This window comes from Globicephala melas, chromosome 16, assembly GCF_963455315.2.
Source record: "Globicephala melas chromosome 16, mGloMel1.2, whole genome shotgun sequence".
NCBI classification, from domain to species: Eukaryota; Metazoa; Chordata; class Mammalia; order Artiodactyla; family Delphinidae; genus Globicephala; species Globicephala melas.
Window position 1 is genome coordinate 72183474 of NC_083329.1, and position 17945 is coordinate 72201418.

The 17945-nt window shown below is 44.4% G+C and overlaps 1 protein-coding gene across 9 annotated transcripts in view; it reads left to right on the top strand.

Annotated features, from left to right (window-relative positions):
• Window positions 1-17945, top strand: part of FAM13C (family with sequence similarity 13 member C) — a 149297-nt gene that overhangs the window by 85736 nt on the left and 45616 nt on the right. For all 9 annotated transcript variants that reach the window (XM_060286349.2, XM_060286350.1, XM_030843969.2 and 6 more), the window contains one exon: window positions 8876-8933. In XM_060286349.2, the coding sequence (XP_060142332.1) occupies window positions 8876-8933 (58 nt within the window). The remainder of the gene's footprint in view (window positions 1-8875; window positions 8934-17945) is intronic.

Genomic DNA, 17945 nt, shown 5'->3' on the forward strand with positions numbered 1-17945 from the left:
ACCTTGAGGCAGAAAAATGAAGAGACTCGGCAGGTGCTTGAGGCGGATAATGTGAGTGCGCAGAGCTCTCCGTGGAACGGAAGCGTCTGCTGAGATCACTCTGCCCCCTGGGCTGAGCATTGCTTGCCCCAGGAGCAGGTGTCTGATCATTCTGTACTAAGTGAGTGGAAGAGTGCGATGATGGAAGCAGAGAGCTTTGTGTCCTGCTCAGCAAACCAGGTGGTGCTATCATCATTATTAATGAAAATGCATTATTGGGACGTCTGCTCCTGCTGGGTCTCCTGTCCTAAATATCCTGTCCCAACTCTACCTTCTTACCTCTCCCAGTCCCGATATTGTGGGCCTGACTCACTGCTCAGTTATTCTCCAGGCATTAGTGTGGTTCTGGCTGTTTCTGGGCTCTGTTCCAGCCCACCAAGGAGGGTTGCCTATTCCAGGGTGGCTGGGCTGCCTTGTGTTTCAGGTTGCTCAGAGCGTCTCCAGGGACTTAGCCTTTCCCTCTTCTGGAATGTGTCCCCTGGGAGGCCAGGCCGGAAACACCCAGGTCACTGCCGTACTCCCAGGAGTCCCTCACCTGCGCCCTTCAGCCGTTGGTCTTCTCCCATGTGGTTGCACCTGGGCCTTGAGGATGATGTTTTCCGGTTGGGGATGCCCTGGAGTACTTGTTAATTTCACATTACCAGTCCTGACCTAGTGAGTGTGGGCCCAGGAATCTTTGTTTGTTTTTTTAAATTAACTTTTATTGGAGTATAGTTGCTTTACAATGTGTTAGTTTCTGCTGTACAGCAAAGTGAATCAGCTATCCGTATACACATACCCCCTCTTCTTTGGAGTTCCTTCCCATTTAGGTCACCACAGAGCACTGAGTAGAGTTCCCTGTGCTATACAGTAGGTTCTCATTAGTTATCTATTTCATACATAGTATCAATAGTGTATATATGTCACTCCCAGTCTCCCAGTTCATCCCACACACACCCCTTTACCCCTTGGTGTCCCTATGTTTGTTCTCTACGTCTGTGTCTCTATTTCCGCTTTGCAAATAAGATCATCTGTACCATTTTTCTAGATTCCACATATATGGGTTAATATACAATATTTAGTATTCTCTTTCTTTTTTAAAAATTAATTAATTAATTTATGGCTGCGTTGGGTCTTCGTTGCTGTGCGCGGGCTTTCTCTAGTTGCAGCGAGCAGGGGCTACTCTTCATTGTGGTGCGCGGGCTTCTCATTGCAGTGGCTTCTCTTGTCACGGAGCACGGGCTCTATGCGCCGGTGCTTCAGTAGTTGTAGTGCACGGCCTTAGTTGCTCCGCGGCATGTGGGATCTTCCTGGACCAGGGCTTGAACCCGTGTCCCCTGCATTGGCAGGCGGATTCTTAACCACTGCGCCACCAGGGAAGCCCCTGTTTCTCTCTTTCTGACTTCCTTCGCTCTGTATGACAGTCTCTAGGTTCACCACGTCTCTACAGATGACCCAGTTTCGTTCCTTTTTATGGCTGAATAATAAGGAATCTGTTGTTAATAACACTGGTTGATTCTAGTCTTCAGAGAAGTGCAGTGGGAGGTGGGAGCCAAGCTTGGGTCCCTGCTACTGGGGGTCCTATTCCTGGGGGTCAGCATTCCACCTCCAGCCCCAACACCCTTGTCCGCCTCTGAGAGTTCACTGGTCTGGACAAGGAGCTACGTGGATGGAAAAGTCAGCTCTCGGCGTCTGGTTTTGTTTTCTGTCAGCCGTCTCTTTGAAAGCCATTTTGAACTCTGGGCCTCGGTTTCTTTCTCTTTGGAGTTGGCTGCCCAATACTTGATCTCAGTCGTTTAGCATAGAAATTTGGTAAAAAGCAGTAAGAGAATGTCTTTAATAGAGTCTACGCTCTGCAGGGAGCGGGGCTTTATATTTGCCGGTATCGAGGGCTGTTACTATTTGTGATAATATTACTGGAATTCCTTGGCATCTTGCCTGTGTCTGCATATAGAGCAATTGTTTGTATATAATGAATATTGTGCTCAGAGGGTTGTCCTCTTGGGATATACCTTTTGTTTTCAGAAGAGTTTCAGGAAGCAACAGTCGTCCAGCCAGCAGGCGGTCATCCGGGTATACATTAGTGTATCCTGTGTTGTTTTCTAATACAGAGGCTCATCCGAGGCGGTGGAATAGCTTGAACTCTTAGGCTGTGAGCCATGGTAGACACGGTTTAGCTTTCAGGCTCTGGTTCTTTATGAAGGACTCTGAAGAGTGTGTTGGATGCTCTGCTTTTACTGGCTGCCCAGATTTTCTAAACGTGGGTTGGAAAGCCACTTGCTCAACTTTAGCAGGTCTCCTCAGGCAAGAAACGCATCTGCTTGTGGGAGTGAGAGTCATGCCATCCTGCCAGCGCTGCTACATGCCACGGGCGGAGGAGGGAGTATGAGTCTTATCCTAATCATTAAACACATTCAGGAATATACCGACAGCAGCCCGTGACCCTGGGACTAATCCTTTCTTAGCAAACATGTGAGTGCCTACTATGTGCCAACTGCCAGGCTTAGCTCTAGAGAGAAAACGTTGCGCAAGACTCATGTGATCCCTGCCCCATAGAGCTTTTGCCATCATGAGAGACAATCAGATAATTAGACAGATACACAATTAGGGACTGACACGTGCTACGCGGCAGATGTGAAAGATGAGAATACAGCAAGTCCTATGAAAGGGAGGCCTGATTGGTCTGGTACCTGGTGTCTAGAGGATGCGTGAGTTAATTAGGAGAGAAAGTGGAGAGGGAAGAGTTGTTACGGGCGCAGGGACAGCACGTAGAAGGCCTGAGGCGGAAGGGAGCGTGGAGGAGGAGAATGACGTGAGTTGAGGTTGGAGAAGTGGACAGATGTAACTCCTTCAGGATGTCACAGGATGCTGGAAGAATTTCGATCTGTATTTTAAGTGGGCAGAAGGGTAGCGACAAGGTTGCTGTGTGGGCAGTGGTTTGGAGAAGGTAGAGGAGAAGTAGAGAGACCAGGAAGGTAGCCCAGAAGACAGATGATGGCGACTTGGCCTAAGGTGTGGCGGTGGGAGGAGAGAGGACAGATCTAAACGTGATTTGGGATAAGAAATTGAAGGACTTGGTAATGGCTTGGCTGTTGGACTTGAGAGAGAGGAGAGTGTCAGATAACTCTCAGATATCTTCCATGAGCAATTGGAGAGGTGGGGAAGCTTTTTACTGAGACAGGGAACATTTTAAGCTGCTAAATTAATTACAGTAAGTTGATATAAATCAAATATCCTATGCTAAAATACTGCTTCTTCACAGATGATCACATCTGGGGTTTGACATTATCTGTAGGCCAAGAAAAGTATCTTAATGCTTTGTTCACTTTGCTGTTTTAAATTCCAGTCCACCTCCCAAGGAAAGGTCACTGCAGGATGAGCCTACAGGCTGGCTCAGCACAGGCTTTGGGGTTCCAGCAACGTGGGAACACCAACAAGTTTCAGAAAAGTTGCACTTCCATGGGCTAGCCACAGTTTTGCAGCCACAGAGTCCAGGAAAAAGCTCGTTTAATATCAGCACACAATTATGTTTTATGTTCCTCTGTTAAGTGTTTTGTTTTGAATTATGTCATGGTGGGTGGCCGTCATGGTGGCATTGGTGGTGTTGCTGGTGGTGATGGTCATGGTGATGGTGGTGACAGTGATGGGGTTGTAGTGACAGTGATGGCGTGGTGGTGATGGGGGTGTTGGGGGTGGTGGTGATGGGAGGCATCAGTGCTGAGAGCTCTGAGTCCAGGCTGCAATTTCCTGCTTCCTGGGCATGGGCTAGAGAGCAGGGTTGTATTGGAGTTGGCAGGATTGTAAATGGTTCAAACACTACCTTTAAAGGTCTTAAGAAGAAGGGAATTTGAGACACCTAGCTCCTGTTCCAGTTCTCCTCTTTTCATTGCTAAACTTCTCTAGTGAGAAGCTTCCGTTTCTGTTTCCTCTTCTGCCATGACCTTTATCTTTTCTGATCCAGTGACCTTTCTATTTCTCTGCTTTCATTCTCATTATCTCCGGATGACTGCGATTTTCTAGCAGCGTGAGCTTGGGCAGTCCTCCTGCACGTCCTGTTCTCCTTACCTTGCTTTCTTTTCCTCTGTAATATTTAGCATCTGGTGCACCAGGTTTGTTTCTTTATGGTCTCTGCTTCTATGACAGTGAGGCAGAGACTTGTTTTATTCCCTGCTTTATTCCCAGCACCTGCAATCATACTTGACATAAGTTGCTGTTTAATAAATATTTGTTTATTCATGGATAAAATTATTTAATTGCCTTAACTGTTTCCTGTTAGGTCGCATGGGCCTAATAATGCTAATCTCATGTGGTTACCATGAGGATTAGATGAAATAATGTAAGTAAAGTGCCTGGCATTTACCTGAAATTGTTAGGTTCTTCTTTTTTTAAAAAATCTTACTGAAGTATACTGGGTTTTTTTTTAACATCTTTATTGGAGTATAACTGCTTCACAATGGTGTGTTAGTTTCTGCTGTATAACAAAGTGAATCAGCTGTACGTATATTTATAATCCCATCTCCCCTCCCTCTTGCGTCTCCCTCACACCCTGCCCATCCCACCCCTCTAGGTGGTCACAAAGCACCGAGCTGATCTCCCTGTGCTATGCGGCTGCTTCCCACTAGCTATCTGTTTTACATTTGGTAGTGTATATATGTCCATGCCACTCTTTCACTTTGTCCCAGTTTACCCTTCCCCCTCCCCGTGTCCTCAAGTCCATTCTCTATGTCTGTGTCTTTATTCCTGTCCTGCTGAAGTATAGTTGATTTACAATGTTGTATTTAATTTCTGCTGTACAGCAAAGTGACTCAGTTAAACATACATTCTTTTTCGTATTTTTTTCCATTATGGTTTATCACAGGATACTGAATATAGTTCCCTGTGCTATACAGTGTAGGACCTTGTTGTTTATCCATCCTATATATAATAGTTTGCATCTGCTAATCCCAAACTCCCAACCCTTCCCTCCCCCCACCACCTCTCCCTTTGGCAATCACAAGTCTATTCTCTATGTCTGTGAGTCTGTTTCTGTTTTGTAGATAAGTTCATTTGTGTCATATTTTAGGTTCCACATATAAGTGATATCATATGATATTTGTCTTTATCTGGCTTACTTCACTTAGTATGATAATCTCTAGGTCCATCCATGATGCTGCAAATGGCATCATTTCATTCTTTTTAATGGCTGAGTATATTTCTGTTAGGCTCTTCTTGACACTCTTTTTTCTTATAACATCTTTCTCTTCACTATTCAAAGTGCTGTTCTGGTTGCCTTCTTATCTCCTTAGAGATGCATCTGTATTTTCTTCACGGCCCTTTTTTCTTCTGTCCCCTAATTGGCCAATTTCAGAAACCTGCCCAGTGGTCCTGAGTAAGGATGACTCAGCTTTTTATTTCTTCCTGCTTATTCACAAGGCTTCAATTATTATAATTAAATATACCATTAATTATCATTTATAATTCTATTATGGTATTTTTTACATTTGATTATAGAATCCATGTGTTATTTGTTTTTTTTGTTTTTTTTTTTTAAATTTTATTTATTTATGGCTGTGTTGGGCCTTCGTTTCTGTGCGAGGACTTTCTCTAGTTGCGGCAAGTGGGGGCCACTCTTCATCGCGGTGCATGGGCCTCTCACTGTCGCGGCCTCTCTTGTTGCAGAGCACAGGCTCCAGACGCGCAGGCTCAGTAGTTGTGGCTCACGGGCCTAGTTGCTCTGTGGCATGTGGGATCTTCCCAGACCAGGGCTCAAACCCATGTCCCCTGCATCGGCAGGCAGATTCTCAACCACTGCGCCACCAGGGAAGCCCCATGTGTTATTTTTAATACAGCCAACAGTAGTCATAAACATTTTTCATGAACTGTCCTTCACATCCTGAATTATCCTGTGCGGTAGCTGATATTATCTTCACTTGACAGATGAGGAAACTGAGGCTGAGAGAGGTTAATATCTTGCCAGTGGGTACACACACCTAGTAAGTGGTAGATCAAGAAGTCATTCTTGGGTCTGGGTCCTTCTGTTTCTTCATCTTTTCATCCATCTGAAAGGCATGTAGAGAGCACGTGACATGTGCCAAGCACTGTGCTAGGCTCTGGCCACACAGCAAGTGAAAAGCTGATGGAGAACCTGTGACCACTGTGAGTCACTGTTGTTATCTCTGCCCTCACTCTCTGGAACACACCGTCGAGTGCCCCATGCTACCGTGAGCCCGGCTCAGGTATTTTCACTTCCCTGTTTTAGCCTCAGTTCAAGCTTCAAATGTCTAAATCACAACTCATGCCAGCTGCCTGCTCTCCCGTTCCAAATGACCTATTTTTCTTTCTCCACTGGAAAAACCATCATCTATCATCTTTCTTGTCACACAGGCTCAAAACTTTGGATTAGTTTTCATTACACCATCTCTTTCATTCCATACTTTCAATTCACACCCAACACCTGTTGTTTTTCTCCTTGAAAATGTCTCTTTCGTCTGTCTCTACTTCCCCAGCCCCTCTCCTCCATTCTCATAGCAGCTCCTGTGCGCTCATTCCTTGATTTATGGAAAGAACCTCAAGACTGGGTTTTAATTAGTTTTATTCTCTGCTTCAGGATCCACTAGACTGTAAGTTGCCTAAAGGTCTAGAGTCTGCTCATTGATTCTTATTTCCCCAGCACTGTACCAGTCACATAGGAGACATTCCGATGGCTATTACATTAAAGCATCTTTGATGCTTAGACCACAGTTCTTTTTTTTTTTTTACATCTTTATTGGGGTATAATTGCTTTACAATGGTGTGTTAGTTTCTGCTTTCTAACAAAGTGAATCAGCTATACATATACCCCCATATCCCCTCCCTCTTGCGTCTCCCGCCCTCCCTATCCCACCCCTCTAGGTGGTCACAAAGCCCCGAGCAGTTCTTACACTTGATTTGGAGATTTATCTGGAGATGACAAGTAGTTTTCATTGAAGATCACGTGAGTGTGTTACATGTAGCTGTTCTCTGCATCGCAGTAATATATACTATATATTCTCTGCATCGCAGTAATATATACTATATATTCTCTGCATTGCAATAATATATACTATATATTTTAAACAAAGTCTTATTTCTGCTTTCTTCGTTAATGTTTGCTACCATCTGTTTGTTTTACCATTTGCTGACATCAGAGCCCTGGAGAAATTTACGGTTGAAAACTGTAAAGTGGTAAATATTCTTTCCATCAGAGAACACAATTCTTTCATTTTTCTGGGGCTACTCTAACTCTATAAAAACCCAATTTGAGAACCACTTTAGGTTACAGGGAAATCATGAGCCATTCAGAACTTTAGATGTTACTGGATAGGTCAGGTTACCCCCTCTCCATGAGAGGGTCTCTCCCGTTTTGCAGGAAAGAGCTGCTTGGTATTTTCTGAAGCCCTGGAGTCACCGTTTGTGGCCCAGCGAACTCATGGGCAGAGGGTGGGTGTGCCAGCGCTTTCTTCCCCTAACTAACTTTCTCATTTGGACCATCTCTCCGTGGGCCCGTGGTTGGGACCCTTAGTCTTCTCTCACACCCAGGAGGGACGTTTGTGCAGATGTGGTCAACGTCAGTGTGACCGTCCAATTCTGTTTTAACATCTCCTCAGTTTCTCATTGGAAGTAAGTTGTTTGCACAGTTAGCAGTACTCATGGACTGAAGGAACTTTTCATTCTCAAGAATACCTTGAAGAAGTCAGGCTCATGGCATTTCTAAATGTGCATCGTTACTTTCAGAAATCATTCATCTTGATGACCATTCAGAGGACACATACACTTTTTTCAGGACTCAAACCAAAGCAGGATAATAACTGTAAATAATTATATCCCCAAATAAATCTTTTTATAAATGACTTAATACTGACTAAAGCTTTTATTCCTTAAGAGAGCAGGCCTTTTAAAAAGAATAATTATAACTTAATATACTTATTATATAATAGCATGCAAACTGCTGCAGAAAAACTTGAATGGTATGTGGTAGATGCCATTGGACCATAGCATTTGATGAATCATGATATAGAGCTTAGCATCTGCCAGTAGTGGAGTTTTGTTTTTTTGTTTTTAACCTAAAAAAATTTATTCAGAGTAGATTTGCCTTAAGACCTTTTTCTTCTGTTGCAAGCTATGAAATGGCAAAACCTAGCTTTACCGTGTTACCCAGGAATTGCTGTAACTTTTATTTTGTTAGGTAAGTGATAGAATGAAATTTCCAAAAGCTATCTTCAGTGCGCAAATGGTATCTTTCTGTAAGAACTGTATCAGATCACATTTGGTCATAAAAATACTGACTTTGCACTGGGTACTGAGGATTCAGCAGTGTAGAAGATGGACAGAATAACTGATTTCTTGGAGCTTACATTTTAGCATGGAAATGCAAATAAACATCATAACTTTAGGTAGTGACAGCGCTAAGAAGAAAATCTAAAGACAGTGCAATAGAGAGTGAAGGGGAGGGATAGATTGATTAGAGAGATCCGGAAGGACTCGTTGGGAGGTGACATAGGAGCTGAGCTGATGCTCTGTGCTGGGCAGAGTCAGCTTTGTGAAAATCGGGGGGAAAAGCAAGTGTGAAGATTTGAACAGGGAGCCAGCACTGTGTGTTCAAGAAACTGAAGGCCAGAGAGGCTGGAGGGTAGAGGACAAGGGTGAGAGTGATAGGAGGTGGGACAGGAAGACTGGCAGAGTTCAGACACTGTAATGTGTTGCAGACCGTTATAAGGAGTCTGGATTTTGCTCTTCGGGCAGTGGGACACCACTGAGGGTTTTTAACAGGGATGTGGTCAGATCTGTAGCTGCCAACTTCATATGTACATTGTTGAAAGGTTTCTTTTCAATGGAAATACTTTTTCTTTGTGTTTTATAGAATAGACCAGAGGGCGGCTGTGTGGCCAAAGGATGAAACTCGGCAGGACCTCAATGAGGTAGGTGCAGTCATTGCTGGTTGTATGAACATGAATTAGCCAATCGTGAAATTTATTATTCTTTTTCCTAGTACTAGGAATTTATTCTGATTAAAACTTTAAATGTTTTTGCTCTTAAGTAAATGTGTTTTCCTTGCACTTCTTTGGAAACGTGTTTCCCCTTGCTCTGGAGCAAATACATTTAAAATATAATTTGCAAGACTGCTCATTATGTCTTGGAAGTAAACCAAGTCCAGCAGTCATTTCGTTACACTTCTTTCAACTTCGCTTCAGGATTATATAACCATGGCTGTGACAGTTACATTTGTAAAATTTTCTCTTAGTTTTATGTTATCTTCCCAACCCCTGCTTTTTCTAATGCCCTTTGCAGTCTCAAATATGATCATGCTTACCATTTTTCCATGGAGTGTGATATAGTTTGGTATTTGCAAAATGGTCCTCTGGTATGCTTTGAGACATTGAAGCCACATTTTCCAATGCAGATGGTTTCCCACTGAACTGGACATCACAACGTTAATAAGCTTGTTCTAGATTTTCTTTGAAATATATAATTTAATTCCCCCATTGGAAATCAGTATAATGTAATTAGGATCCCTGTTGTCGTGAATGCCTTAGCTTAAGACACTGGTTTGGAATACTCTAATTTCTCTTGCCCTCATTGTATAATTAAGGAGCAGTGGGTGGTATGTCTGACTAATAAGATCATGACAAAAAGAATGAAAAGACTTGACGTTCAGACGCCAGGAAGAGAAATGATGGGCTTCGGGCAAATTTTTCATCATTTGATGCCATCTCTCCTCCGCCTCCAAAAATATGACAGCTAATTGAACTTAGGTGATTTTCCTTTTTCTTTTTTACTGTAGAACTTGGCATAAATGAGTAGCCAAAGGTAAACCAGGTGCCTAATTAAACCCAGTTAAATAAGTTACTGAAGTTGTGGGAAATGTCGTAAAGATAACAACCCAGAACCCTGCTTGTTATTCCTTTGTGCATTGGAGACAGCCTTCAGATTCCACAATCTTGCCTGTGGTAAAAAGAGTGAAAAAAGGTTTGAGAGAAAAAAGGCAAGAGCCTGAATCCGTGAGCACAGCTGTTTGCCCCACTGGGAATAAGCAAAATGCTGGTTGTAAAGAAGCACTGACTTGTTTTGACATAAGTGACTAGAAAAATGAGGTGATTGTAAGAGTCAAGTAGTGATAGGTTTCAAGTATTTGGGAGAAACTCTGATGTGTGAGCTGCAACCCCGTGAGAATGTGAAGATGACTTGAGCATTCTCAAATTACAGTTGCATAACGCTCTCTTTGAAAATCTGCTTTTCTGTATTCCTTCATGCTATTGTACTTGCAAATTACATGAAATGTGCTAGTTCACTGCTCTGGGATTGCATGGGTGCAGGAGTGCTGATTGGAGACAGGTCTCTGAAAGAGCAGTCAGCAGCATATTGTAAGTATGCGCTCTTCCATGAAAAACTGGTGATGCTCATCCGGACTGGTTGATAACAGTATGTGCTCAAGTGGAATTGTTCCAATCGGGATAAATCAGATGTGCAGATCACGTTGTGGCTAAGATTTGGGGGCTGGAGGAAACCTTAGGAAAGCTTGAACAGGGGCAGCTCACGGTCCAAGGCCATGGAGGGAGGGTTGACTCATTCAGACTCATTGATGGAGACGTCGTATAGAGTAGAAACATAATTAAACTCGGTCTTGCCTAGCATTTCGCAAACTTAAGAGAACATCAAACTCTTTCATGGAATAACCCCATAATAACATTGCTTTAGGCAACAGACTCCTATGGAATAAAGGTGGGAAACACGACCTTAATATTTTAATGCAAATAGAAAATACATATAGAAAAGTGCACATATCATAAGTGTATGACTGGATGAATTCTCACAAAGTGTGTAACCAGCATCAAGAAACACAACATTGTTAGCATCCAGGCACCCTTATTTAATTCTTTCCGGTCACTCTTCCCCTATAAGGATAACTGTTCTTTGGACTTAAGTAGATTTGTTTTGTCTCCTTTTGAATTCCTTATAAATGGGCTGTATGTACTCTTTTGTGTCTGGTTTCATTTACTCAGTATTAATGTTTATGAGATTCATACATGTTTGGCACGTAGTTTTAGCTTTCACTCTCCTTGCTGTAACCCATTGTATGGTTGTTTCTAGTTTTTGACTCATGATCAGTTGCTACTAATTGTACTTTTTAAAAATGAACTCTCTTTCAGTCTCTCTGTACAGCTGATTTTTTATAGGAGTATTCCTTCCATCTCCAAGTGGATATGTAAGGTAGAATTTTTTGTTATGTTACCTATCTTCATTGCTCTTTGCCTCTTTTATTTATTTATTTAATTTTTATTTATTTATTTATTTTTGGCTGCGTTAGGTTTTCGTTGCTGCGCGCGGCCTTTCTCTAGTTGCGATGGGGTTGGGGGGGGCTACTCTGTTGTGGTGTGCGGGCTTCTCTTGTTGTGGAGCACGAGTTCCAGGCACGTGGGCTCAGCAGTTGCGGTGCATGGGCTCAGTAGTTGTGGCCCACGGGCTTAATTGCTCCACGGCCTGTGGGATCCTCCCAGACCAGGGCTCGAACGCTTGTTCCCTGCATTGGCAGGTGGATTCTAAACCCCTGCGCCACCAGGGAAGCCCGTGTCCCTTTTATTTATACACCACAGCCTCCAACACACAGCCTTCTAGTTCTTTAAAAAGAACCCACTAGTTCCATATCTGCTCTCTTCCTTCCATTCCAACTTGCAAGTCTAAAGTAAAAAAGCAGTTTCTTGAGCATTGTAAGAAGCATGGTCTGCAAATACTTTCCAGATGTTTCTATGGACCCTAATGTTGTAATTGTCGATTGTAGCAATTTTAAGATGTTACATATGTGCTTTATATTTTCTCCAAATTTCACATCTCGTATTTCACATCTACTTTTTAAACTTCTTAATTCCACTTGCTCTGTCACAGATAGATGGGGCTCAGCTATATTTGATCCCAGAGCTGGTGCTTGACCTGAGCTCTCCTGTATGTAGTAACGTGATACATGATGTGACATAGCTACCTATGAGCATCTGTCTCTGGGTGTGTTCCCAGTACTTTCCCAGTGAACTGAAAAACTCACTTCTTATTTCTACTGGGTGTGAGTATAGACCTGATTCCTGCCAGCCTCACTTTTCTTCGGCCAGTCTCAAGCCCCTAGTTTTTGACCTTGGTTCTCCTGATAGGACTTGCCTCTCCGTTCCATGAGTTTTGGTGTCTCTGGGAGTATACTGTAGGAGTTGGTTTCTGAAAACCTGATTAAGTGTCCATTCTGGCGTTGAGCTGAACTTTCACACTCTGCCTCTGTAAGACATCAGGAGATTTTATTTGTTGGGGTCCCCTGGATCCTGGTTGGAAAATATCTGCCTCTGTAAAACATCAGAAGATATTATTTGTTGGGGTGTCATAGATCCTGATTGGAAAATATTCTAGACTTGAGATCGTCAATGTCTAATCCACCTTGATCCTTGGTTTTAGTCATTTCCCTGTGTCCATGTAATCAATAAGCAATCAGTAGTTCAAAAAGTTGCTTGAAGGATAAAATGAGAAAAAATATCGTTTTCCCTCTCCACATCCTAGTAGATCGCATTCCTGGCTTCAGTTTCATTTAAGTAAAATAAGAGATGTATGAAGAAAATGAATGGGTCTCCCCTTCCCTGAGAAAACATGCCATATTGGGTCCTCCTCCTCCTTTTTCCAACTCCCAGACTGCATATCATAAAGCAGCCCATCAACTTCTTGTAGTTTTTCATTTGTGAAATGGAGGCAGGTTTTGAATTGGGTTAACTCTAGGACTGCTTTCAGTTTTCACACTCACTGATTCCACCTTTTTTTGTTTTTCTTCATTTTCCCAGCCCTTGTAGAATTTAGTCATAGGTTCCCATGACGGATGGAATGAGGCAAATTGCGACCCTTTTTGAGTGTATGTGCACATGTCTACGTGTGGGTCTCCATGTGAAGGATTTGATTGTCTTTTTATTACCATCCATAGTTTAGCATATAGATACGTTTTGGCGTCAAGCCATAGCAGACCTCCAGATGGTACTTACTGTTTTGTTTGAGATGTGTTTCTCCCTCAAAATTGTTTTAATTTTGAGAAAATGGTCTAGCAGGAGGCTTATTCAGGCCCTTGAGACTCCTGAGTTGGCTGAATGGTATTTCTTTCTGTAGGAATAGGCAGCTGTCTTTTTCTATTGAAATGCAAACCCAGTCTATAGGGTTGGGCCTTAGATCAGAATTGACTGATAATTTTTTTTCCAGTATCTGGGTTTTTTTCCTTGTGACTGAAAGTCAATTCAAGCTGGCTTTCATAAATAACAGGATTTTATTGATTCAAACGCCTGAAACCTTAGGATCAGGATAGGCTTCACAAATGGCTAGTTCCAGGGATTAAAGACTCGTCATGTAGATGCCGTCTCTTTCCATTTTGACTCTGCTTTCCTATATTGACCTTATCTTTGGGTTGACCAACGCTCTCTAGGGACACACTGTTCTTACAGCTAGTAATTCCAGTGTATATTAGTTTTCTGTTACTGTGGAACAAATTCCCAAAAGCTTAACAGCTTCAAACATCCATTTATTAGCTCACAGTTGTGTAGGTCATAAATTTGAGTAGATTCCATTGGATTCTCTGCTCAAGGTCTCACAAAAATGAAAACAAGGCATTGGCTGTGATAGACTCTTATCTGGAGGTTCCAGAGAAGAGTCCATGTCCAAGCTCATTCAGGTCATTGCCTGAATTTACTTCCTTGAGGTTGTAGGACTGTAGACCCCCTTTCCTTGTTGGTCAGCGTCTGAGGGATAGCTCTCAGCTTCTAGACACTGCCTGCGTTCCCTCTCACATGGGCCCCTTCACCTTTGAGCCAGCAGCACCAAATCCTTCTGTGCTCCAGATCTCTGTGATGTTGTATTCTGCCAGCTGGAAGAAACACTCTGCTTTTAAAAGGCTCACCTGATTGGGTCAGGCCCATTCAAGCAATCTCTGTATCCTTGGTCACCTGAGTTAGGACTTTAATTATATCTGCAAAATCTCTTCTTAGCAGCATCTAAATTCGTGTTTGATTGAGTAACCAGGGTACAGGAATCTTGGGGGCCATCTTTAAGATTCTGCCTATCACACAGTAGAAATGGAGTCCTTTTTAGATCCATAAGGTTCCATACTTGAGTCTCATTTATCTGGCTTGTGACTTGTAGCCCATTCTTGAACCAGTCACTATGACCTTGGGAAACTATTGAAGTCCATTCCATGAGTTGAAAATGAGACATATTCTATTTTTCAAAAATCCACATCTTATCATGTAGAAAAGCTTAGAGTCCTGTTTTAGAACGTGAGTTTATAGAACTATATTATTCTCTCCCAAACATCTTGTTTTTATTGTTTATTTAATAAAGTAAACATATTGAGGATATCACAAACAGGTAAAACTAAGTACACGACTCCCTCTTCCTAGGTTGAAATCTAATCATCTGGCTGGAAGGAAATTTGGTTTGGGTTATCATGTGTGGTGGCAAGATTGCCCGTGTTTAAGAAAGAGGTGCCGCTATTATGAGAATAAGACCTGGATCCTCTTGTCAACAGAGGACTCCTTGAAGTGAATAGCTTGTTCTCTTATATTGAATCTCTCCATTGGGTAGTGCAGGACAGTGAGGGCTGACCATCCCGAGGAAGCTGGGATGGGCTGAGCCGAGGTGTACTGGTCTTCAGTTAGACTTGGCTGCAAAGCATACTGGGACATAAGCAACACAGGCCCCACAGGGATTAGCCAAATGCCCAGTGTCCCTAGGGATGGGGTGAATTTGGCGTTTTTTTGTAGCCATCACCCTTGGAGGAAGTCCCACTTCTTTTGGCAAGAACACCCAGAGGACGGCAGCAGCAGTTCAGGAGGTAACACTGCCTTGCTTCCGAGCACCCCATACTTTATACTTCCTGATGTGGAGGTCCCGCTTCAGGGGGTACCAGGGCTGGAGGCCAGTGAGGCTGTCAGAAGGCTGGAGGTCAGGGAAAAGCTATTGTTCCTGGGACAGGTAGCGCTAAACAGGCAACCAAGGCAGCATTTAGGGTGGGTCAAGTCCCTAGGGAATAGGGCAGTATTTCTCAAAGTGTGGACCTTGGACCTCCTGCATCTAAGTGACCCTGCCCCAGGCCACAGAATCCGTGTCTGTCCCTGCCTGGGAGCGTATGTCTTTAACAAACTCCTCAGTGATTCGTAAGCATTTTAAAATTTCTGAACCAGGGCAGCAAGGAGGCTTGAAATTGGATACTCAGAAGGGCCTCCCAAGTACTGCCTAAAGGGTCCAGGCAAACAACACTAACATTCAACGCAGGATTTTTATGGTTGGCCCCTATTCTACTCATTGTGCTAGGTACAGCCGTGAACAATGGCAGTATGCTTCCAGCCCTTCTAGAGCTGGAAGGAGCCAATAAACAAGTAGAGAAATAAATAAAATTCTATATTATAGTGAGTGTTGGGAAGGAAAAAATCAAGATGCTAAAAGAGAAATTGGGGGGCCCTCTTTGGATGAGGTAATCAGAGCTGGCTTAAGATTTGATGGAAATTTGACTGTGAAGCAACTACAGCTGGATTCAAGGCCTGGGGAGGTAGGGGCAGGGAGTAGATGGAAAGGAGGGGTGGGGTGTGTGTGCGTGTGTGTGCACGTGTGTGCGTGTGTGTGCACGTGTGTGCGTGTGTGTGCACGTGTGTGCGTGTGGGTATGCGTGCGCGCGTGTGTGTGTGTGTGTGTGTGTGTGTGTGTTGGGGTGGAGCCTACACAGGACACAGGAAAGCTCAGGGAAGAGAGTGGTAAATAGAAATGGGGTTGTTTGGGACCCTGTTGTTATCCTCTGTTTTGAGCAGATTCCCAGTTTGATTTTGCCACAGAGAATCTATGCACAGTTCTTGGATAGAGATGGGAGAGGGTCACGAAACCGCTTCACAGAAAGTAAAAGTAAGCTGTCTGTCCTCTGCAACTGGTGAATTGCAGACAAAGGCATCCTAAAATAGTATTCCACCATCCAGCCTGTGTGGGTGTTCTCCATTCCAGCCAACTAAAGTGGGACCCGGTAATTGTAGAGGAGAGAAAATGAGTAGAGCATTTTCTAAAACAAGTCGCATATTTTCCATTATGTAAAAGAGAAAAATTAGCTTGTAGAAAACCACACCTAGGTTTCACGGACGTCTCTCCGGTTTCTTTGATGACCAGATGGGAGAACGGGGGAAGCAGAGGTAGGCATTGTTCTTTAGAGGATCCATCAGCCTTTGTTCAGTTTTCCTGCAGATAGTAGAGACCCATTCAGGGAGACTTTGGATGTAAACCTGGAAAAGCCAGCTGGCAGGCTGGCCTCAAGGGAGGGGCTGGGGGCAGCCTGCCAGGGACCAGGAGCCCCCCCACCCCGCGGCCCCCGAGCAAGAGAAGGGCCGGAGGTAGCACTGGGACCACAGGGGTTGGCTGCCCTTCATTTTTCTGTAGGGGTAAAGCTCATTCCTGCATAAAAGGTCACCAAGTCAGGCAAGGTTGGAGAGTGAAACAGCTGCTTATTCACTCTGCGGGCTTGTGGTGACTTTCCTCCATCACCCTATGACAGTGTAGTAGCCATCTCCCCACTAGACTGGAGCCCCGCGAGGAAGGGGCTGACATCAGTCTCATGCTCCAGAGCCCAGTGTATCTCTTTGTGCGTTGAGAGCTGCCGGAGCCTGGGAGCTGCACGTGTGCTGGTACAGCTGCTGGGGGCATGACCCTCACGTGTGTGATGCAAGCGGTGCTCCAGCCTTCTCAGAGGAGGCTCTGTGGGGCTCAGCCCTGATGGGACAGGCTGGATTCCTCCTGTTGGCCACTGGAAGGACATGTATGTGACAGTGGCATAGATTGCTCATAGGCAAAGCCTCCAGCTTCCCCTGTTGTGTGTTCTCTGGTCACCAGGCTCCATCCCACACGGGGCATCCAAGCCTCCACTCTCTGTCCCTGTGCTGAGGAACAGCAGGTGGTCCTCAGGTAAGGGGTCAGTGAGGGTTGGGGAGGGACATAGCTGATGACAGTCGGTGAGCAGAGTTTCTTCCATTCTGCCTCCTCAATTCCAGCAGTTTACGTTTTCCCTTCTCCTTGGATGTCTTCTTGTCCCTCGAGACCTTCATCTCCTCTCTCCTGTTCCATTTGCCACTCTGCTCTCCCCCATTCCTTTAAGCTTCCTCCTACCTGGTGTCTGAGAGAGGAGCAAACCAGCCGTGCAAATGGATCTCCTTCGACGCTCGGAGCATCGGTTCGGTTTCAGTATGAGTACAAGTGAGGGAGGAGGAGGGCGGGAAGACGGGTGAGAACCACCTGTGACTACTCCCAGTGGTAACTGGGTCTCAGCATTACACCCCACTCTCTGGGGGAGGAGAGAGTCCTCTGAACGTGACCTGACGAGCTCCTCTGCAGTGAGATTCTTTGCTGTTGATTTGTGTTGTGTGAACACTTGCTTCGGTTCCACAAACACCTTCCAAGCATCCACTCTGTCAGGTTCTGTGCACCAGCCCCAGTACACGGACATGTTTGCTTTTCTCTCCTCGAAAGTTGGAAGGGAACTTTCAAGTCACGTAGTCTCAGGTTCTTCCTGGGCAGATGCAGAGTGAGACCCTGGGGGTAGAGTGATGAGTCAAGGTCAAGAGATGCTATGGGGTCTGGCCTCCCACGCCACCAACCCTCTGCCCAGCAGCCCCTGGGGTTTGGAGATGAACGTAATAACCACGGAGTCCAGTGCTTGAGTGTTTCCCACGTGCTGACGCTGTGCAAAGTGCTCTCTGTGCCTTCCCTTGTTTAACTCTTCGAGCGGGTGCCACTGTCACTGTCATTATTGCCGCTTTTTATGCATGAGGAAACTAAGGCTTAGAATAGCCAAGATTCTTGCCCCAAGTTAGCTGCACTGTACGTAGCAGAGATGGCCTCTGGTTCGGTGAGATGGCCTCTGGTTCGGTGTGAAGGCCATGTCCTCCTCTGCTTTG